The 24,830-nt window shown below is 34.2% G+C and overlaps 1 protein-coding gene across 1 annotated transcript; it reads right to left on the minus strand.

Annotated features, from left to right (window-relative positions):
• Positions 1 to 2,203: 2,203 nt before the first annotated feature.
• Positions 2,204 to 5,813, minus strand: LOC127083978 (jasmonate-induced oxygenase 2). Its single transcript, XM_051024341.1, has 3 exons — positions 5,027 to 5,813; positions 4,589 to 4,919; positions 2,204 to 2,759 (listed from the first exon to the last, which is right to left on the minus strand). The coding sequence occupies exons 1-3, from the start codon at positions 5,536 to 5,538 to the stop codon at positions 2,511 to 2,513; spliced, it is 1,092 nt and encodes a 363-aa protein (XP_050880298.1). The 5' UTR covers positions 5,539 to 5,813; the 3' UTR covers positions 2,204 to 2,510.
• Positions 5,814 to 24,830: the final 19,017 nt, after the last annotated feature.

A 24,830-nucleotide genomic window follows, 5' to 3' on the forward strand; every position in this document is an offset into this window, starting at 1 on the left:
ACCTAGAATTCCTTTAAAAATAGTTCCATGAGGCTATACGCTCATCACGAGTCAAGGGTTTAACCAGATTGCCACTATTATCTAACTCCCTAATAATCGCTATAAAGAAAAGGGGAAAAAGGAATATTAAACATGTACTTGTATGTGGTATGAACTTGAGCTTGTAGAGACGCGGAACTCGTTGAAGGTAGAAGAATAAGGTTAGTTGGGCATGCCCAGGATAAGTCATTATTGATGAAATTGAATGCCTCACACGTTTTTACTCCAACATACTTTTTTTTTGGGATTTTTGTGTTGATGTATGACTAATTGTCTAGCACCTTTAAATGCGCCAGACTCGCATGAGGGACTAAACTAGCCTCTTGCTTGAGGGACTCAACTAGAACTTCTCCTAAGAGACTCAAATAGCCTTTCGCATGAGGGATTCAACTAATGTCTCGTCTAGGGAATTTCACTGGTGTTTCATATTAATAGTTCAACTTAAGGTTGTACCACTAACGATTCTTCTAGGGTGTGTGGATAAGAAGAATGAACTAAATCACTTAGTCCTTTCCAAGCCCCAGTGCTTGAGGGACCGTGTATCAATATATTTGTAAAGGGACTTAAGAGGGGACATTGAGATCTCTAGTCGCCCATTTTTTAGATCAACCGTCCCTTTATTGAATGTGTCGCCCTTTAATGAGACGTATCACCTTTCTCCGGATTAAATCGCCTAACTGCGGAAATGGGTGACTTGTCCTTCCCTTGTAACGACACAGAAAGAGTCATGATAGATGTGGATCACACTCCCTTGAATGTTATGAGGGAAACTTCCACTTCTTGAGCGAATTCTATCTCCAAGGAGCCCTAAGATCCATATCCAATACGAATATAAATATTATATCAATGTGATTCAAAAAACAACTAACAATACAAAAAATACATACATACACAGGCTTCTTACCAGACGTGAGCTAGCACTCAATCCCACAATAACCTTAAAGCCTCTGACAACCTTTATCTATAAGGTTGTTACACGTTTGTACATTTAGCGTGTACACCATACTTACGGGCTTGTTAGACCACTAAAGTAGAAAAAGGTGGTTGAAAACAAATGGATGTAAGTGGTAAGATCAAGGTTCATACAAGGAATGAATTTGATAAAAATTATTCAATAGATATTAAGTTGGAAGAGAGCAACAAGGTGATTGATGGATAAATTTGCATCACCATATTTTCAAGTCAAGGTGAAGATTGTTGAAGTATGCTTTAACACCTTAAATGATGAAGAGAAGGAAAACATATTTTGAGGTGGTAGAAATCAGAAATCATCCTAGATACGGAACCAACATGACAATAGGTCTAGGTCCAATGGACAGTTCAGTGCGTCACATGTATATTTTTCTAGGTTCGTGTCTATCGGACTTCGTTGTTTTGGTTTGTGGACATTTTTGTTAATGAGTTATGTTTTGGACTTGTTATTAATTAGTTGTGTTTAAACATTTATAAATATGAGTCTCTGTCATTGTTGTCTTCAAAATCTTTAGAACTTTAGAGCTGAAGACAAAGATAATGGTTTGAGTATCGTAGTGATTACCTTAGAGAGGAAACGGTAAATTCTTAAGAGTGTATTCTTGAAATTTGAGAAACCCTTGAAGATATCTAAGGGGAATTGGGAAACGTTTCTAAGCATTTTGAGATTGTGTGATTCACATAGAGAGAGTTAGAGAGAATGAGAAACACTTGTATAGAAAATATAGTTTGTTCTTGAAAACTTTGAAATTCATTTGTAATTTTTTGTAATAGTTCATGAAAATATAATGAATCAGAAAACTGTTATATTCTCCAAAATAGATCGTTTGATCGAACTGAATAAACAAATTATTCTATTTCTTGATTTTTATCTTCTTCTACCATTTATTTTAGTTATGATAATTCATCTTCACACATCCTAATATGATTGAATTAAATCTTTCAATTTCACAAAACAAATTAAAAAAATTATTATTCTCTCAAATAATCTTATCCTCAATTCTCCTCCTTTTAATAAATGCTTCACGGACTTTATAGCCATCCTGTAGACTTGTACAATGAGATTTGTTAGATAACTTTTATTCTGTAATGTTTTTATAACATAAAAAGGTACGATCACGGGCATATACATACACTAGTGCGATCTTGGGATAAATACAAATGAAACTTGAATTCTTTAGAACAAAAAACAAGTGGGAAAGGAAAAGAGTGGAATTCAATAATTATTTTCATAGTACTATAACACAATGAATAATATGGTGTATTTCATCATTACCACAATCGTCTGTTTGGAAGTGGGAGACAAAGGCAAATTATAATACTCACCTAGCTACTAAAGAAACAATCTTGTTGGGAACCATTCAAATTTTAGTGGCCATTATTTCAAGCCTAAGATGAAAAACTCGTATATCTTTTTTTTATAAATATATAGCTTATTAATTAATGTGCAATTTTATGAATAATATATAGAAATGGGTTTGAGGTTGAGGATTATTATATTATCTAGGAGATTTCATGGATTCAACTTGAGATTTGCCACGAGGTCCTCTCATTCTAATGAAGAGTCGGTATTCATCAAAGGTCATTGGTGGATAGAGTGCAGGTGTTTCAGGAGTTAGAAGCTGTTTTAATGGCTCAATGGGTATATCACTTTTGGGGTTATAGAAGAAAGCAAGAGAAACTCTCTCTTTGTCTGAATTCACAATCACTCTGTGCTCCACACTCTTGTACACTGCATTGCTTAGAACCTGCTTGTCAATATTACACACAAACAAATTAACCATTTTTTTAGTTAATCTAAAATCCAATAAAAGATTACAAATAGCTCAAAAGAAAAAAAATAGTCATTATATTCGTACTTTATATAAGAATTATCTATACGATGGTCAGTGTCATTTCATGTTTATCATGATATAAATGTTCTATTTAATCACAATTTAACCGTATCAAATTTTTGATTTTTTGTGATACTCAATCAGACCGATCATCAAAAATAATCACAATCTTAATGGAGGTGATGCTAGTTCTGATGCCCATAAATATAAATTAGTTCTAATGGATAGATGATTAAGGATTGTGTCCTCGATTTTAATGGTGCGATTGTCAAAAGATCTTTATAGTGTCGTAATTCAATTTTACAAATTAGAAGTAAGTTATAAGATATTATACCGTTATAAGTAACTTTTTATGGAGTTAAGTAAATTTATATTTGTTATTACTAGTTGTGCATATAGGGGTGGAAACATGACATACAAATTAATAAGGGTCTTTAATCTAATATACACATATCTAAATTAGACCATTTTTTTAAAATAAAACGGTATGTGCTTATTTTCTTTAAAAATAAAAAGATATGTGTTTTTTTATAAGTCTACTTAGTTAAAAATACTAATTCTTAAATCATAAAAATAGTTTTTAAATCTATTAGACTGACTTATATAAATATGAAGGATTTTAATTTTAGTTTATTAATTTCTTAATTTCAGATAAGGCAATGCAAGCAAATCTTTAATTTTATTGATCTTTTGATAGTTTAGTTAAATATTATTTAAAATGACATTTATATGTGTCAGAAATAAAATAGGTTTTTAGGTACACTAACATAGCAATCAAGACATTTGTAAAATTAAGACTCAAACATATAAATAAAACTATGATAGAATGTACGTCGGACTTAAACTTTGATTTTTTTAACAGACAAATCTAGATTTAATAAAGTCTAACTCAGTCTAACATATTCTCATTTTTAATTGTATATATGATTACTACTAACTATGTATGTATGTGGTTACTAACTAAAAGTCAAGAAATTAATAGTATGATCTTGTGTAAACGATATTACACATTTTCCAATTAAAAAAAATAATCTAATCTTCACTCTAATTATATTTTAACCATCTCTAACTTCATCTATCCTCTTTATCTTCATTATCTTGTGTGACAAGTTATCCCAACAAATGTGGTGGTTATGATTCGAACTCGAATTTTGGTCGCCACATCCCCTTTCTAGCCGATTTAGTTAAATAATAGTATTAACCACTAAGCCAATAAAAAACAATTAAGAACTTGATTCATTTATTAAAGACCTCTAGTATTTTAATTAACTAGATTAATACTATTAAAATTTAAAAAAAAGTACATATTTTACTTTTTAAAATGAATTATTTGTGTTAGAGGAGTTATAGCCATGAAGTTAATATCCCACTTGATAAAAAATATGAACACTAGATGACTCTAATATTTTGACGGTATAATACTAACATATTTTATATATTTCTTTACTTCAATATTTTAAAATTAAATTAAATTTTGATCTTTAAAAATAAATAAATTCCCTCAATTTCTAAAAGCGTCCTACTTAAAAGGCATGCGTATATTAATAAAATGCATGTGTATCCGTTATTAAATGTCGAAAATAGAATAATAATAATAATAAAAAAAAAACAAAGTCCCCATGTGTCTCTCCACGTGGGCAGATTAGTATATTAAATTATCACGAATACTGACCAAGTAAAATAGCTAGGATAATTTAAGATACGAACAAAAAAAAAAACAATTTTAAAATAAAATTTTTGACCTGTATTTGGTCACCAATGTTGACGATGAAGGCATGTTTAGCAGGATTGACCGTAATCCAATTATCAAATTTTCGAACTTGAAGACCTGCCACTTGATCATCTGGAAGCAACATAGTCATCCCTCCTGGGTCTGAGTGTGATGATAAACCTAATGTCAATTCTGGCCTTGGACATTTCGGATAAAAATTCACTCTCATGCATGCCCCTACCTCTTCTCCCCCAAATGCATTTTCAACTACTTTTTCTTCTAATCCAAGGTTTTTCGACAATATCTTCATTAATCTCCCACTTAGTTTCACTAACTCTTCACCGTACTCGTCAAAAACTTCCCTGCACACATCACCCAATATAATTATAATTATATCAAACAAAACAAAACCATTCCGTCTGAATCAGATTCAGACGGAATGATTTTTAAAGAAAGATAAAGTAAACACCTGCAAGACGGAGGAGAAGAAGGCCATTTGTTGTAATCCTTAAGTGTAAAGGGAAGATAGTGCATAAAATAGTAATCACTCCAATCAAGAATAGCACCTTTCTCAACACCAAGTCTACTCCCATACCCTTCATACGTTGTCGGAGAGTTTGCATATTGTTGCTTAACCTCCATAGGCATGTGAAAGAATTCGCGCCATGTTTCTCTAGCTTTATCCATCAAATCATGACTCACTCCATGGTTTACGATTTGGAAGAAACCCCAATCACGACAAGCATCGGAAATTTGATTCATTATCGAAGCTCGAACATCGGAATCATTGCCATATAAACCTCCTAGGTCGATGATAGGGATATTGATATCATCATCATTATCATAAGAAGAACAAGAGTTTACAAATGGCCTATCAGTTGGAGGCTTGATATATCTATCAGGAATTGAATCTATGCATCCTTCAGATAAAGATTGAACTCTGATTATTGGCTCAGGCCATTCTGTTTGGCTTTTCAACATTGCGTATAGCTAGTGTTACCACTAGGTTGTTGTTTTGTGGATTTGGTTTCTATGGCTCATAAACTAAATATTCATTATGAATCAATCAATATATAGGGGAGAATAAATTATTTCTACACATTTATACCGTCGACAATCTCGACCGTCCATCTCAATCAAACATTCTCCATTTTTGAAATGTTTGATTTTGATCAACGGTGTGAATGTGAGATTTTATGATAGTAAAAAATCTTTGTCTTAAATTGTGTGCTATGATCTAATATATAAGCTAATTAAAATACTATAGGGGCCACTTGTGTGTGTGATAGAAAATTTAAGAATTGGATTTTAGGATAATAGAAAAATGAATGATAAAGTACAAAAAGAGGTGGATGAGGTCGATAAGGTGGAAGTTAAATGAAGAAAAAGAAGTAGGACCATATAATAAAATATAGAAGCAAAAAAAACGTGCAATATGTGAGGGTTTAATTTCCTTTTGAAAAGTATGAAATCAAATGAAGCTATGCAACTTAATCAACTCTAGTGAAGACAAGTGACACATGATTTTATAAAAGTATGTAGTTGAGTGGATACGTTGTACTCTTATTTATTATTATTTTATGTTGAATTACGTAAGTGGGTACGTTGTGTTTTCTTACATCGAATTTACATAAAGGATAATGTATATGTTTAAATACTTTTTTTTGAAAGTATTATTACAAATATAATATAATATTATAACAATTAAATAAACTATTAGTTTAAAATAATATAAATTAATAGCCACGAGGATTATTCTCGAACTATGTCATTGTCAATTAATAGTATACAGTTGCTTAAGGTTTCTTCAAATTGAAATTGATGACTATAGTTCGTTATATTTTTTATAATTGTTTTTTTTATAATTTTTTTTATAATATACATTATATTTAATTATATTAAATTAAATAAATAATATTAAATGAGTGAAGGAAATGATGATTTTACTCAATTATACATTATGGTATTTGTCTATAGTCCATTTTTTAATGTGATTCATATTTAGGTTATATAGTATTGTATTTGTTTGTAATGTATTGTATTTAATTGTATCATCGTGTGTATATTGTATCTCATAGCATTTTTGTGTATTGTATTTTTTAATGCATTCATAATTAGGTGTATTGCATTTGTAATTGTATGTGGAATGTATTGTTTTGCATTTTATATGGTAATTATATTGTGACGTTTCCTTTATTTGCAACATATAAGTTTATTTAAGATTTTATTTTATACTAAGAATTATTTTGTCAAAAACCTAAAGTTAAGGTGCGAATATGGTGATGTATGTCTATAATGGTTCAGATTCCAAGTTTCAAGAAGAAATATTGAAACCATGGTGAAAACATGTGATTGGAGTTTTGGATGAAGGCCTAAAGTCATTTAAAAAATGATGGTGATGCATGTTAAGTGTCAAAGTATATTGAAAGACAACACGTGTGAAGTAGAAATACGTATTGAAACAAAAGTCTTTATGGAAAACTCAACATTGATTGATCAGGTTAGAGTCCAATGTAGTGAAAGATTTAGCGCACAAAATTTCGCCACGTTCTTGATTCCAACCGTGGTGATATGCTTACATGAGTTTATTATAATATATGTGAAATATTTATTTCACCAACTGCTCACTAAACATATAACATTTCAATCTGACTTAGGAATTAATTATATGACAAATTAAATTATATTAGAAAATAACTTACATTTATCATTGTTTCACGAGTTTTTTGCAGTTCATTATCCGCATTTTGCTGTTTATTAGTTAGAACTTATTTCAATGCTTTTAGTTCGTCAACCATTCATTTTATTCACCTCAAGTTCATTTTGTAAGGAAAACAAAGTATGTGGTTAACTTCCAACCAAACAACAAACTATGGAGAGAAGCAGTGAGTCTTCCTTTTAAACGATGGATCAAAGTAATTAGTCTTCTTTCCCCAAGAAACTTGGAGCGGTTAGTCTTCAAGCTTCAAACAAAACTTTATCACGGGCTAATCTTTAACCTTGAGAGCTTTTAACACCAAACATAGCTTACAAACTAAAACTTGCTTTTATATCGGAATAACCATTAACCTGTGAGCTTTTACCATAAAGGTAATATCGAACCGAAACAAGCATTTAACATCAGGATGAACTTTAACTGAAACTTAGTTTTATACTGGGTAGACCAGAAACCTATGATATTTTACCATCATGTTGATCTCGAACCTTTGACAACTTTTGAACGGGCTGAACTTTCAAACCTAAACAGAGAAATGATCACAAAATCCCCAAACCAAAGCTCATTATGGGTTTAGCTTCAAACTTAAACAAATTATCCCTAAATGGATGAAATGTTCAACCAAGGTAAAACCAAAAAAACAAAAATTCTTTGGTGAACTTACAAATCTACCCTTTCATAATTATTGCTTCCTCACTCATAAAACAACTTTCTCGAAAACGCTATGACTAAAACTTTGGTGAGAGAAAGTAAACAAAAAAAAATGAGAGAGAGAGAGAGAGAGAAACGAAATCACGTTTTTTGGTTGTTAAAATATATGGGAAATGACCTCTATTTATAGGCTAGAGGTTGACATGAAAAAGGAAAAAGTTTTATGGCTAATAATGATGAGACAATCAATTGGAACAAAATTCCAATTGATTTGTAGGCCTAAGTTAATCGACTAATTAGTTAAAAAAGAAATGAAAAGATATTTAGTTGTTACCATTCATTAAGGAATTGTCCAAATCAGTTAGGGAGCACTTTTGAACTAATCTGATTGATTTCCATAAGGGGCCAATCGATTGGAAAGAACAAAAACTCACTCATATCTTTTCTGACAGATCCTAACTTGTCTAACACAACTTCAAGATATTTTTGTAAAAAAATCTTGAGAAAAATAAGTTTGAAAACTTGTATGCGTGTGTGTCTGTATTTGTGTGCGTGTGTGTATGTGTGTGTGTGCGCGTGCGTGTATTCCATGTTACTTTAAGAGAAATCCCTTATACTTTTACAATATATATTCACTCATACGTATTGAGGAAAGCTTTCATATACTTCAAGAGTTTTTAGATAGTTTATTCTTGCAGACACTTTCTTAAATTCACTTTGATATGAGGCTTGAGTTATATTCCATTGGGTTTCCATAATCATAGATTCAAGACCATCAAACCCTAATGATATGGTTTCATTTTTAACCTCTATTTGGTTATCATCAAAGACTTGTTGTCATTATCAAAAGGATTTTCATCTTTAATAGTCATTGTCATCAAAAACATGTTCCATAACCTATAAAACAAAGTTCCTCAGTTTGATGATCCGACCTAGTCGTTAGCCCGAGGATATTTCACCGGTGTGAAATATTGGGTTACATGTAAATCTTTCATTAATTATTTTATTATCATATATGTAAATTGTATCCCATTTTTGGATACCACGACTTGTGGAATACCAAACATCGTGAAAATATTTCTTTTGAAGAAGTGTAAACTGTTGTGCCCCGTAATGTTTTACCAATTGTTCTGCCTCAATCAACTATGTGAAGTAATAGACAAAAATGATTAAAAAAAACTTCAATTCATGTGCAATGAAGAAGGGACCAAAAATATCCATTCCCCACTAGGATAATTTCCATTGGGAAGATAATATGATCATTTTTTGGTGGTGGGTGAGGTGTAAATCGCCTTTTTTTCATTTACTACATTTTTGAACATATACCTTGGCGTTATTTCTCATAATTGACCAGTAAAAATTGTCCCTAATTGTTTTTTTCATAGTGTTTCCCGCCCAAATGTTGTCCTGCTAAGCTCTCGTGAATATATTATAATACCTCTCTTCCATCTTCCTTTGTAAGACATTTTAAGAGACGATTGATGAAGTCTCACTGGTTGAGGTGGCCTTTAACAACACTCTTGTTGTTATGTACCTTATTATGAGTGTTATCCAACAACATCTTAGTCCTTCTTCTACTTCTCCTTCAATGTTGTTTACCCCATAATTTTTGTTATTTCTTAACAACTTCTCATGCATAATAGTTATATTCTAGCCTCGTACCTTGGAGCCGTATAGTTTGGATAAGAGGTTGACCTTTGAAGTTTCTCTCTTGGGATGTGAAAGATCTCTACTTTACGAAACATGGCCATGTAAATTTTTAGCATTGCTAAGTATTGTTTCTTGGCCATATTTTTGGCCTAGTACTCACCTTGAACTTGTGATGTGACCAACTATGATTCGGGCTTAATTATTATCTCTTCTTCTCCCGCCTCAAATGTCATTCGTAGACCATCTAAGAAAGCTTCATGCACTATTTGAATATTAGAGGTGGGGAACCCTAATCTACCGCTAACTCTAATATGAGGTTGTAATCATTTTTCAAGAAGAGTTTGGCACCACTTCCCTTTATATTGAATTATCCATCCATAAACTTTGACCACATAGATGATGTATCCATCTCATCAATCATAGTTTATATGATAAAATCGACTATCACTTGAATTTTTTAGTGATTTTCTTGGTTTATATGAAATGTCAAAAGCAGAGAATTCTACTTCCTTTTCATCATTCTTCCCACTAATTATGGCTTGAAGAATATCTATCTAAATGGGTAATCTATTCATTCTACGACAGGGTGTGCAAGGAAATACAACCTCAAATTTCTTGTCGTTGTTACACTGTTCAAAGTGACTTTTTACACTTTATTATAGCAACTTAAGACCCTTGTAATTCAACCACAATGAAATAAACCGGGTCTCGGGTGGTGGCATCCTTTCGTACTAAGACATCCCCCACCGCTTTAGGAGAATTGTGGAGATAAATATAATGATTTCCTTGTCATTAGGTCGTATTAGAATGGGTGGTCATGATAAGACTTCTTTGAGCTTGTTGAATGAAGCTTCACACTCTAGTGTCCACTAAAATGCGGCATTTTCCTTAACAGTTTATAAAATAGCAACACATGGTGGGAAGATCTAGAAATAAACTTAGATATAGCTATTAGCATACCATTAAATTTTTGAATTCCTTTCTTGATTCTTCGTGTTTTCATGTTGACCAAAACCTGATATTTTTCTGGGTTAACCTATATCTCTATCTTTGTGAGGTAGTATCCTAGGAACTTCTCGACCTTACTCCAAAGGGGCATTTTTTGGGGGTTTACCCGCATGTTATACTTTTTAAATTCTTTGAATACAACCTTCAAATAGATTTTATGATATTTTTTTTGCCTTGGAATTAATGATTATGATGTCCATATAAACTCCCATCATATCCTATATTTTCTTCTTGAAGACTTTTTTCATCATCCTTTGGTATGTTGCGCCCCCGATTTTAAGGTAGAAGGGCACAACTTTGTAACCTAAATTTCATGTCTCTATCATGAACTCATTTTGTTATGGTCAAAAGGGTCCATTAGAATTTGGTTATATCCAGAGTATGCCTCCATGAAAAATATGAGCTTGAATCCAAATGAAATATCGACAAGCTTGTCGATATTTAGTAATGGGTGTCGTATCTCGAAAAATACGATCCCTCGCGATGGTCGCGGAAAAAAATGATTCAAGCAGAGTCGTCATCAAACTTTATTCATTCCAATGAAGGAATAGGAAAATATCGATAAAACCTTTAAAAATAAAATAATGGTCATCGCAACCATATTCGGGTTCAGGAGTCGATTATGCAAGGGGAAGGTATTAACACCCCTCACGTCCGTTGTACTCAATGAGAATCTTTTAGTTAAATTTGCGATTTGAATGTTAGTTAATGTTATTTGTTTTCTTCGAGTGAATATAAGGTTAAGAAAAGAAATGAAATGAGAACCTCAAAAGGGGAAAATGGAGGTTTTTTACTAGTGTGCTCGCCAAGATCTCGTAATCTCGTGCCTACGTATCCTTATTGTCCAATAAGGAAATCAGAGCATTTGTAGTTTGGGGAACTACGGTTTTGTTGGTGTCTTTTAATGAACAATTGTTTATATCGCATTCTAAAGACTAAACATTGGCTTGTCTACTCTCGATGGAGGCCTAAGCATTAGTTTGTTATGCGCGTTAGAAAGATTGAACAACGTTATTTTTGAAAAGAGTTAGGTTGTTGATCGCACGGGGGCGAGAAATTTAGTTTAGTGTATTTGGTATTTTACAGGAACGACAATAAATTGAGCAATATGGCACACACCAATTATTCAATTATTCGAGGAATAATAAGGCAAACGCCTCATATTCCCTTTTCGTTCAAATTATTATTGAAAGTTGTTTATGAAAATCGAATATGCGTAGTACTGAGGCGAGCGCCTTCCACTTTTTAATTCGAGGAATAATGAGGTGTGCGCCATCTATTCCTTTATCCAAGTTTATTTAAAGTGTTCTAATCGAAAGACAAAAAGTCGAGCAATATGGCAAACGCCAATCATTCAATTATTCGAGGAATAGTGAGGTGAACGTCTTCCATTCCCCTTTTCATCCGAAGTTTAATTAACAAAAATATTTAATCACTCCAAGTAAGCGGAAAAGAAACTCGATGTTATCTGAGGGTTTATCGCATTAGTGAAAATGGTTTGTGAAATTGTTTGAAATGATATGAGGTGTTTATTAAAGAAAAAAACTTAGTGGAATTTTGAAAAATATACTTGATGTTGATCAAATACCTTTTAATCTTAGTATTTTTTATAGATTAATTTTAATGGTCATTTTATCTTTTAATTATGCATCAACTAAAAATACAATAAAATAAACTAAAGAAATAAAGCAATAAAAAAGGTAAAAGAAATAATAAAAGGAATGGGGCACACTATCAATACAAGAGGTAAAAGATCTAAAAAAAACTAAAGGAAATAAAAGAAAGAATAAAAATAAATAAATAAAGCAATAATAAGAAAATAAAAAATAAAAAATATATACAAAAAACAAAAATAGGCTAAAGATTGAGGGTGTAGTTAGGAAAACGCTCTAGTCCCAAAGAAAGGAGCCTCACAAGGATGTATTGAACAATTAGGAGGTGTGAAGGAGACTTTATCTTCTTCAACCCCATATTTGGTTATTATTCCCGTAGCAACAAAAATGGAAGAAAATAGGCTAAAGATTGAGGGTGTAGTTAGGAAAATGCTCTAGTCCCAGAGAAAGGAGCCTCACAAGGATGTATTGAACAATTAGAAGGTGTGAAGGAAATTTTATCTTCTCCAACCCCATATTTGGTTATTATTCCCGTAGCAACAAAAATGGAAGAAAATAGGTTCCAACCAAAACGTAAAAACACCATAACTTTCTCAATTTTTCACGGAATTAAGCAAATAAATAATAAAAAATGCAAAGTGGTGATTATTAAGGTACTAAATAAATAAAGCAAGAGTAAAAATGTAATATAATTAAATAAAAAACAAGTATAAGAGTCTACCTATTCAATAAAAAAAATGACTTGAAAGAAAATGAAGAGAGTTTTGACTTAGTTTTTGTGAATGATTGGTGGTCGCATTTGTGAATGGAATGAGGTTTATTTATAGGCTCAATAAAGGATAGTTTGGGAATTATGCAAATAGTGTGAGTGTCTTCTAGAAACTTATTTAATTAAATAGTAAATAATGATGTAATATATGTATGGAATAATAATGTAATATATGCATGAAATAATTATGTAATAAATGAGAGATATTTTTGACCTTCTAGAAACATTGATTTTTATTTTATGATGCATGAAAATGATTAATAAAAATTTAAATGGATATTTTGATGATAAATCAAATGATCATGAATTTTATTTTTTTAATATGCATAATGAAAAAAATGTAATTTTAGTCAATTTCTTCAACATGTAAAATATTGACTTTTTTACTATAACGCATATATGCATAATTATGGTGACTGTATTTGATGATAAAAATGCATATGGCTAAAAAATATATAACTTGACAAATGGACATGTATCATATAACTTTGAAATACCCGGAAAAAATTGGGGTATGACAGCTGCCCCTATTTAATTATCTTGAACAAGAAGGTATGAATGACAATGGTCTTCATACATTCATGGTGGAAGATGATTAAATATGAAAAGACGCAAAATTTGTCCTTCGAGATGCAAGGAAGAAATGCAAAAAGAAAATGCAGTGAGAAATGTAAGGAGAAATGTTATCATAAGGTAAATGAAACAATCAAAATTCTCTGAGCATCGTCAGAATAATATCTTGGATGACATAATTGAGATATTCCAACAATGGAATGATACCTCAAATGTATCTAGATTTTCTGAACATTAATAGAACAGTGTCTTGAACTGAACACACGAGATTCCCTGAGGATCAATGAAGTAGTTTCTTACATGATATAATCGAGATATTCCAACAAAAGAATGATACTTCAATCATATTTAAGATTCTCTAAGGATACTAAAGTAGTTAGATAAGAGCTTATGAGATTCTTCGAATCAACAAAGTAGTATCTCAGACAACAAATGAGATTCTTCATATTAATGAAGTAGTATCTCAAACAGGTAAATGAAATTCTCCGAATACACGAAGCAACATCTTATATGATCTAATCGAGATATTCCAAACAAGGGGAAATGATACCTCAATCGTGTCTAAGACTCTTCGGGAATACTAGAGCAGTATCTCTAAAACAAATGAGATTCTTCAGATAAATGAAATTCTATGAATCAATGAAGCGACATCTTATATGATATAATCGAGATATTCCTGCAAGGGAATAATGCCTCAATCGCATCAAAGACTCTTCGGGAATACTAGAACAATATCTCTAAAACAAATGAGATTCTTCAAATAAATGAAGCAGTATCTCAAACAGATAAGTGAGATTCTATGAATCAACAAAGCAATATCTTATATGATATAATCGAGATATTCCTGCAAGGGAATGATACCTCAGTCACATCTACGACTATTCGAGGATACTAGAGCAATATCTCTAAGAACAAATGAGATTCTTCAAATAAATGAAGCAGTATCTCAAATAGATAAATGAGATTCTCTGAATAATTGAAACAACATCTTATATGATATAATCGAGATATTCCGAATGGGGAACGATAGCTTAATTGCATCTAAGACTCTTCGAGGATACTAGAGCAGTATCTCTAAGAACAAATGTGATTTTTCATATTAATAAAGTAGTATCTCAAACAGGTAAATAAGATTCTCCGAATCAACAAAGCAACATATTATATGATATAATCAAGATATTCTAACACGGGGAATGATACATTAATTGTATCTAAGACTCTTCGAGGATATTACAGTAGTATCTCTAAGAACAAATAAGATTCTTCATATTAATGAAGCAATATATCAAACATATAAATGAGATTCTATGAATTAACGAAGCAACATATTATATGATATAATCAAGATATTCCAACAAAGGGAATGATACATCAATCATATCTAAGACTTTTCGAGGATACCAGAGCAGTATCTCTAAGAACAAATGAGACTCTTCAAATAAATGAAGCAGTATCTCAAACAGATGAATGAGATTCTCTGAATCAACAGAGCAACATCTTATATGATATAATCGAGATATTCCGATACGGGGAATGATACCTTAATTGTATCTAAGACTCTTTGAGGATACTAGAGCGGTATCTCTAAGAACAAATGAGATTCTTCATATTAATGAAGCAGTATCTCAAATGGGTAAATGAGATTCTTCGAATCAACGAAGCAACATCTTATATGATATAATCAAGATATTCTGACATGGGGAATTATACCTTAATTATATCTAAGACTTTTTTAGGATACTAGAACAGTATCTCTAAGAACAAATGAGATTCTTCATATTAATGAAGCAGTGTCTCAAATAGACAAATGAGATTCTTAGAATCAACGAAGCAACATCTTATATGATATAATCAAGATATTCCGACACGGGGAATGATACCTTAATTGTATCTAAGACTCTTCGAGGATACTAGAGTAGTATCTCTAAGAACAAATAAGATTATTCGTATTAATGAAGCAGTATCTCAATCGTTCACCTGTTAGGGAGAATATTTCAGAAGGGACTCCCTTTTGAAGGTGATTTATTGGTAAAGCTCTGCATGGGAAAAAGCTCATAAGATACTTTTTAGGATAACCTCTACTTGGGGAGCAATAAAGCAAAGATGTTAGGGAATATCATTATCCAACATAAAGTTGAAGAATGACTTGCTAAGAAATAATTCCATTAGCACGTGCAGGGTAAGCATACTCCCGTCTTGAATGAGGAATGTCCGAGATACTTGATTGGGCTTGGATCCTGAATTATGTTATGTTTTTTGTATGATGCTCTACTTTGGGTGGAAATACTTATGCATCTAATGATGCATGAGATGCATGTAGTATGAAGTTGTTGGGCATATTTAGGATGTGCATGCAGGAATGTGGATGATTTTTTTATTTTGTATAAGATTATGCACAGGTATGCCGATGATTGATATGACTGTGTTTTTGAATCTTCCTGTTTGGCAGGAAAAACATTTATGAACGATGCATGTGATGCACGTGGGAATGCAAATGGGTAATTGGGATTTTGTGGGATTTTATTCTTGGTAGCCAATGATCTTGGACTTTAAATGTGAACTTTCAGATGAGAACTAGTGAAAAATATTAAACTGCCAGACGAGAATTGGACTTTAAGGATAAGTTACCAGACGAGAACTGGTGAGAAAGTTTAAAATGCTAGACGGGAGTTGACTTTGTTTTTGTTTGTCAAACGGGAAATGACTTTTAAAGTAAGTTATCAGACGAGAACTGGTTACAAAAGATAGAATACCAGACGGGAACCGTAATCAAAATAGGTGACCAGACGGAATTGGTTTAAGAGATAATCTACCAGACAGGAACTGGTATTTGGTAAATTATTTTCTATATGTGAAATGGGCTTTGAAATGAACTGCCAGACGAGAATTGGCCTTTGGAAATGGTGTTCTAGACGGGAACTAGGTGATCGGTCACCATTTTCACTATGTTTTCGTTGCTTATCCGACAAGAAACCAAGGATTTTGAGACACTGTGCATGCATTATGGTACCTTTAAAGTTAATTTTCATTTCTGTAAGATATTTGAGCATTTTTATTAATTTTCAATTTTATTTTATGTTCTTCGTGATTTTATGCATTGGTTGTCTGTGTTTATATCCTCCAGGTTCAGGTAGAAGATCCGAGGGATTCGAGGCGGGACAATGAGAAGTTTCGGCATTTGAGAAAAGATGAGTTTCCAGTTCAGGGGGCCTGACACGACCACTCGTGTCAGGAGGAAGGCCAAGAAAGTACAAGCAATGCCCAAGACAGTGGCCTGACACGGTCGCCCGTGTCAGCTGACACGGCCCGTGTCAGGTTACCTAGGGCGTGTCAGCAAGGAAGCAATAAGGCAGAGAGCTGACACGGCCACCCGTGTCATCCTGACACGGTCGTGTCAACCCAAAACGCTAATTTTCCAGTTTTTGGGCTTTTTCACTGGGCCTGAGCTGCAGGGATGTTTTGGAGATTTTCACCTTCTACCAAGGGATTTTCACTATATTAAGAGAGTTTCTACAAGAGAAAAGATCATCTTGGAATAAGGCGAACACATCATTGTCACACGGGCAAGGATTACAGAGATCAAGGAATTCGGAGAGCAGAAGGTTTTCATGAGCGGAAGCGATTGAAGATCCAAGTCATCCAATTACTTGTAATGTGTATTTTTTATCCTGAATTTGTTTTGAACAATATGAGTAGCTAAACCCCCCAATGCTAGAGGGGTGTCCCTGATTTAGAGCTGTAATAAATATGAGTTTACGATTGCATTTATAATATTGTTTTTACGGTAATATTTTGATGTGTTTAATACTTTCTCTTTCAGACCAATCAAGATTGTTGTATGATTATTAATAAAGTTGGACCGCCATTGATAAAGTTTTCATAAGATTACTCTGTAGTAGATATCACCTAGGACTAGGGATATCCTATATGAATCTGAGCATTCTTGATATAATAAAGCTTAATTTCACCCCAATTGCCTATGGACATAGAAATTAGGGTAGAATGATTAAAGGTTTTCTCACCAAGGACTTGGGATAAAATACCCTTGAGAACTGGTAGTAATTGATATTTATTGATGCAATAGTGACTCAGAGTTATTACAGGGATAAATCATACACCTTCCCTGGCATTATTCCTCTTACCTTGAAAACCCTTATTTTTCATTATAATTTTCATTTGCCTTTATTTTTATAATTTTGAATTTAAAAACCCAAATTATAATTTTTGTTCAATTAAATGATAATTTAAACTCGATATTGACTTGTAGTGTTTGAGATCGACATTCGGGGAATTTCCCCTCTATTACTATAACAGGCAAAATAGTACACTTGCTATTTTTCCGATCACTAGACTTTGAGAATGATTTTCCAGATGGGAACTGGACTTTTATTGAACTGCCAGATGAGAACTGAACGTTGGAAATGGTTTGCCAATGAATTTGGACTTTGAAATGGTTTTCCATATGGGAACTGTACTTAAAAATGATCTGCCAATGAATTGGACTTTGAAATGGTTTGCTAGACGGGAACTGGTTTAAAAAATATTTTCCAGATATAAACTAGACTTTGAGACGATTTTCCAGACGAGAATTGGACTTTGAATTTCCAAGCGATGTTGGGCTTTGATGTCAGGTATTATTTTACAAGGTTTTTTGATGTCAGATTCATGTTATGGGGCTAGGCCCGATGAATGATATGAATGGCTTCATGTTAGATCAAAGTGACATGACTTATGCATGAAGGTAATTTATGAAATGATTTAAAGGTTTCCAAAATTCCCCTGTGTGGGTACTGGAGGAGAAGGTTCTTTGCAGCAAGGCTTCTTGTTTGTCAAATGGTTATTTTATGGGGTGATAACATGATTCCCCAACACTTGTATCGAACTCTATGGTTGCTGACATGCGGCAAAGCTTTTGCTTGATCAACTTGAAAATAGGGAGAGGACTTGCTCATATGTGGCTCATCTTGCCCCAATTTATTGGTTCTTTGTAGAAGCTTTCCTTGAAAGGATATTTGGGAAACAATTATACCATAATTTGGAGATGGCCTTCCCCAGAATGGAAGGATTTGTCCTTAATTAACTGACTCTTAGAGTGGTTGACTTTTCTATGCTCCTGAGGTAGCTTGCCCCGGTATGAGCATTGAAGCGACTTAACTCACACTGACTGAATATGGAAGGGGTTTTCCCTTGGTCAACATAACCTCTAGGTGATATGCCCCTTGTTGACAGAGTCCTGAGATGGTTTGCTCTAGATCAATCGATTCTTGAAATGATTTAACCCCTGATCAATAGATATTTGGAGACTGACTTTAGACTGACCAATTCTTGGAGTAATCTTCCTATGATCAACTTGATGTTTTTAGGTGGCATGCCCCTGATTCATATGATTATGAGGTAGTCTTGATTCTGGTGAATGATCAAGTTTCTCTGATTGCTCTTTGTTGAAATTTTCATGATGTCAAATGTTGAATTGCAATTAAAATTATTCACTTATAAATGGTAATTTTAATGCGATACTTATGCAAGTTTTGAAAAAATCATTTATTGATAAGTTGTGATAGTGTGTGATGAGTGGACCATTATTCCAAACGGAATGCTGATTTAGAAATTCAAAGTGTGAAAGATACAACGAGAGTAATGACATCAATGTGAAGGATTAACAAATCTCTTTAGGAGTCAGTTTACGCAACTTTGCTGTAGTATGCTTTTAGAGTAAATCCTACTTCAATTAGGTCTTTTAAGGGTTGTAACGTGGCCTGGTTCACAGTTTTTGAAACAATAGGATGTAAGGCTCAAAGTTTAATTTTAACCCACCCCTTCTTCTTGATAAACTCCAGTCCTATGCTCAGTTAATTCAACACACGCACTCGTAAAAAAAGTTTGATGGTGTAAGGATAAAGATGACGATTCAAGGTCTCTTGAAATGACAGTCACCTTTTTTTGTTTTTGGATGTCGGTGACCCCTTGATTTTGGTATGGTGATCGTTAAATCTTATTTGGTTTTTGCTGAGGATTTTCATGACCTCTTTTAATTTTTTTTGTTTTGATCCCTAACTTTTGCCCGAACCTCTTTTTTAAGATTTGAGTCGATCTAGATTTCCCTAATTTTTGCCTAAGTCCCCTCTTGGATGATCGAATTAATGGGCTTCTTCTTTGATATTTTTTTAAAAGGTTGTGACTGCCAAGTCATTGGTCGTTGAAGAACAACTGACATAACCTTTGGATTTTGCAAGGTTCTTTCAACACTTCAGGATGTTTATGAAGAATATCATGTGGTTTATCCCCATGTGGGATGTATTCTTTTGTAATTCGAGTGCGTAATCAGATTAACTGAACACTACCCTGCCCCAGGTCAAGCGTAAAGGTTTATAGATCTAAAAGAAACATTTACTTATAGGCTCAAAGTGGTTAACTAGGGATTAACTCCTCATTTCTCTAGTGTTTTGGGGATTTGAAACAATGCATATATATCATCAACAAGATTTTATCTGAAAGCATACAGTCAACAATTATGGGTATTTTGTTATCGTCATCCTCCCTCCAATTTTGCTAAAATAACAGTTTGATAAAGAAAGTGAGGTGGAGAACATGGACATATTTTTTGTTTTTAATATAAGAGAAAAAATGAGTGAATACGACATGATTGATTCAAAACATGCATCATTACTTCATTATATTACCATTTAAAAACAACAATGTTTAAAAACAAGTAGCATTTAATCAATAAAGAAATTACAAAAGCAATGAAAACAAATCAGTCCAATGATTACCAAAGTTAAGGATGTCTTTCATGTCTGGACCATTGGCTTTAGAAGGCACTCTATGAAGTTTTCGAACTCATCCGGGCGAGAGGTTGGCGTGCACCAACATGCTTCCTTCTGAAAAGGATATGTACTTTTTGTCAATCAACTGTTGAAACTTGGCTATGAAAGCATTGCATTCCTTAGTTGAGTGCCCTATTGATCTAGCATGATACCCACACTGCACATCAGAATCATACCCAGGTGGGTATGGTTCCGGCAACGGACTGAGAGACTTGGGCTCCACAAGCGAGCTTTGAATCAGATATGGAAGAAGTTGACTATATGTCATAAGAATTGGATCGAGATGAGCATTCCTTCTTTCCAAATTGTTTTGAGGCCTAGGTTGGTTCTGACGTTGATTCTTATATCCTTGACCATGAGCTTAGTGTTTTGCATGATGATCAGTCTGTGGTTGCTAGTATGCCACTCTAGGCGTTGGTGATTGTCCATGAGGATAATATGGTGTTGGAAATGGTGACTACTGAAAAGATGAGGGATCACAAGGTCTGACTGGTGCACCATGAGAATATCCAACATCTGCCATGACTACATTAGTTTCATCCTCCTTTTCCTTTTGGGAATTGCTGAGGGGTTCAGTCTTACTAGCTTGGCTGCTCGAGGCGCCTTGGATTCTTCCGATTTTGAGGGAACCCTCGATACGTTCTCCAATTGTCACTAGGTGGGCGAAGTCTGATAACGCATTGTATACCATCCTTTAGAAATATAGGTTCGGTAAGGTATCCATAAACAAGTAAACCAATTCTTTGTCCAAGAGTGGTGGTTGCACTTGGGCTGCCAATTCTCTCCATCGTTGTGCATATCCTTTGAAGGATTCTTAGCGCTTTTGAGATAAGCTTTGCAGCTGCCTTCGGTCTGGAGCCATGTCCAAGTTGTAATTGTACTACTTCAAAAATGCATTGGCTAAGTCTTCCCATGACTGAATATGGCTTCTTTTCAACTTCATATAGCAGTTCAACGATGCTCCAATCAAACTGTCTTGAAAATAGTAAATCATCAACTTGTCATTGTGAGTATGTGATGCCATTTTTTGGAAGAACATCACCAAATGATGCCTTGGACAACTATCCCCTTTGTACTTCTCGAAGTTGGGTAATTTGAATTTTAGAGGGATCACTAGGCATGGCACTAAGCACATATTGAGCCCAAAATTGTCATTCACATACATTGCTCGGGCTCTCTCCTCAAGAGCATGAAGCCTTTCAACATCAAGATTGGTCAATGGCATCAACTGGGATTGAGTAGGAATGGTCACTTGTGGAGGATCATAGTCAGGCAGAAGATCGTACATTGGGTTGGTGTAACACCCGAGGCCGAAGAGGGCGGAGAGTGGTTACATGTAACACCCGAGGGAGAGGGAGTGGTTGTCGATGCACGAGGCATGGCAATAAGGCACTCCTAGTAGATTCTAGGGAAAAACCGAATTCACATTAGAATGAGAGGGATCCTAAGGCTGTGCAGGTATGAGACTGCATGGTTGAAGGAATGCTTATAAGGATTAATTGGTACTACCTATACCAATAAGATGCATCTTCTTTTCGGTAGCCTGACAAATAAGAACTCCATAGTTAAGCGTGCTTGACTTTGAGTAGTATTTGGATGGGTGACCTTTTGGGAAGTTTCTTAAAAAGCTTGTGAGTGAGGACAAAACATTCTGAAAAGACCCATACTGGTTTGTGGGGTCAGTCGATAATCCTGAAAGTAGTTTGGGACATTACAAATGGTATCAGAGTCAGACCTCTCCCAGTACGACGTGATTCAGGTACGAACCAAGCGGAAGCTGGTGGGCATGTAACACACGATACCAGAGAGGCCAGAGAGTGATTACATGTTACACCTGAGGGTGAGGAATTGATTATCGGCGCACGAGGCATGACAATGAGACACTCCTAGAAACTTTTAGGAAAAAACCGAATTCACATCAGAATGAGAGGGATCCTGAGAATGTGCAGGTATGGGACTGCACGGTTGAAAGAAGACTTATAAGAATTATTTGGTACTACCTATACCGATAATATGCATCTTATTTTAGGTATCCTAATAGATAAGAACTCCATAGTTAAGTGTGCTTGACTTGGAGTAGTATTTGGATGAGTTACCTTCTTGGAGGTTTTCCAAAAAGTGTGTGAGTGAGGACAAAACATGCTGAAAAGACCCGTGTTGGTTTGTGGGGTCAGTCAATAATCCTGAAAGTTGCCTGGGGTGTAACAAATGGTATCAGAACCATACCTCTCCCAATACGATGTGGTTTGTGGACAAACCAAGCAGAAGCTGGTGAGCATGTAACACTCGAGGCCGAAGAGGGTGGAGAGTGGTTACATGTAACACCCGAGGGAGAGGGAGTGGCTGTCGGTGTACGAGGCATGACAATGAGAAACTTCTAGAAGCTTCTAGGGAAAAGCCAAATTCACATCGAAATGAGAGGGATTATGAGGTTGTACAGGTATGTGACTGCATGGTTGAAGGAAGGCTTATAAGGATTAATTGGTACTACCTATACCAACAAGATGCATCTTCTATTCGGTAGCCTAACAAATAAGAACTCCATAGTTAAGTGTGCTTGACTTGGAGTAGTATTTGGATGAGTGACCTTCTGGGAAGTTTCTTAGAAAGCGTGTGAGTGAAGACAAAACATTCTGAAAAGACTCGTGTTGGTTTGTGGGGTTGGTCGATAATCTTGAAAGTAGTATGGGGCCTTACAGTTGGTCCTTACAATAAATCCTGATGGAGAATCAACATTCTTTATGATAACATGCTGAAGATTATTCTTTGAATGAGCTAGCATAGCTTCCAACATCTGGTATACCCTGCCTTTCATGTCATTCATATCATTTCCCAGCTCAACTTGATTATGTTCCAAGCGCTCTCTTGTCTTTTAGTAGCTCCCAAGGTTTTAGTACAAGTGTCGGGAAATAAGCCTGCTTGCAATGGGCAAAAGGCGGGATGAGTTTTTTGGTTTATGAAAATGATATGTAATCCATGTTGATGAAATGTGAATGCATGAAATTTTTTCATATTTTTTTATATGCAAGGGAATACAATGCAATACTTATGATCACATGTATGTCCTGTAAGCCAGGGTAATAGGAGGAAGTATATATGTCTCTAATTATTGAAATTCTCAAGGGTAGGCTCTAAGGATGTGTTTTTAAGGAAAGAACTTAGAGTCATAGATCATGCTCAAAATTTCCTCGTAATAGTGAACTGGCCACATTATGATGAAAGTTTTGAATCGATCTAATCTACGTGGGATCTTCGTATTGTTAAAACAGGGTGTAGACCCCTCGGTTCAATACTACACAATCGCCAACCATGAAGACGGGCTTTGGTTAAGGAGAGGTTCCTAGAGTCACAAACCATGTTCAAAGTTTCCTCGCAACAGTGGGCTAGCCATATTATGATGGAAATTCCAAACAGATTGTAGCAGTAAATTCATGACCATTAAGTTATGGATAAACTCGACGTTAATAAAACCAGAGTCGCCACCGCGCTTTTATTGTTTCCAAGGGAAAAGGGAAAAGTACGAACAAAACCCAAAGATAAGAAGTTTTCAAATCAAAACTAATAAAATGCCAGAGATTACAGGTAAGGGGGTTGGTTACACAGAGGGAAGGTGTTAGCACCCAAAGTGTCCTAGGTACTCCTAGGGAGCCCTTTTTTGTGTGTACGTGTGTTTTGGTATAAAATGATGTTTGCAATAAATAGAGTGTGGGGATGAGAAAAGAATTCAATAATTATATTTTTGTGTTTGACAAGACCTTCATACTTGTGCCTACGTACCAACATAAAATGAGGGATCAAAACCTCGTAGTTCGTGGTATCAATTTCAAAGTGAGTGAGTTGCTTTTAGCAAAATTTTAAGTTTAACAAAGGCACAAAAGGCCTAAAAGAGTTTGAATGAGTGTTAGTTCTTTTTGTCTTTTGAAATTTTAATTCAATATGATTAAGTTCATTTACAAGTTTGATTAAGAAAAAGAAGTTTGAAAATGCAATGGCATAAGGCCAAAGTTTCTAATTTGCAATAGAGGTCAAAGTTTAGAAACCACAAGCAAAGAAGGTTTTGAAAAGGGGGAAGAGATTTGAAATTTAAGAAATGGGAGGAGATGAAGAGACTAATCATAAGCAAAAATTTAAAAGTTAAGAGTTGAAAAGATCTGGCCAATGGGATGCAATCCAATAGACAAGAATGTCATATAGAAACCCAATTTTCCTTTGGACTTTAAAATCAAGCAATATTAATTCACAAGTAGCAAGGTGAAGATCAAGGCATCAAATAAATATAGCCACATCCAAGCTAGTAACTTCATAGTCTTCATAAGCTTTCATGCATCAGATGACATACTCCTTAAATGGCTCATAATAAGGCATTAGACACAGGTTCAAAATAACAATTTCCTCAAGACCATGTTGCAGATGAACTCAAAAGGGATCTCAATACTTCCTTCAGATGAAAGTTCAATTCACAATGACTG

Source organism: Lathyrus oleraceus, chromosome 5 (genome assembly GCF_024323335.1).
Source record: "Lathyrus oleraceus cultivar Zhongwan6 chromosome 5, CAAS_Psat_ZW6_1.0, whole genome shotgun sequence".
In the NCBI taxonomy this organism is placed as follows: domain Eukaryota; kingdom Viridiplantae; phylum Streptophyta; class Magnoliopsida; order Fabales; family Fabaceae; genus Lathyrus; species Lathyrus oleraceus.

Excerpts from the sequence above, each read along its gene's own strand:
- LOC127083978 (XM_051024341.1), bottom strand. The coding sequence starts at position 5,538 with ATGTTGAAAAGCCAAACAGAATGGCCTGAGCCAATAATCAGAGTTCAA. Across the intron at positions 4,920-5,026 it reads TCTTCTCCTCCGTCTTGCAG|GGAAGTTTTTGACGAGTACG; the intron begins GTGTTTACTTTA and ends TGATGTGTGCAG. Across the intron at positions 2,760-4,588 it reads ACATTGGTGACCAAATACAG|GTTCTAAGCAATGCAGTGTA; the intron begins GTCAAAAATTTT and ends ATTGACAAGCAG.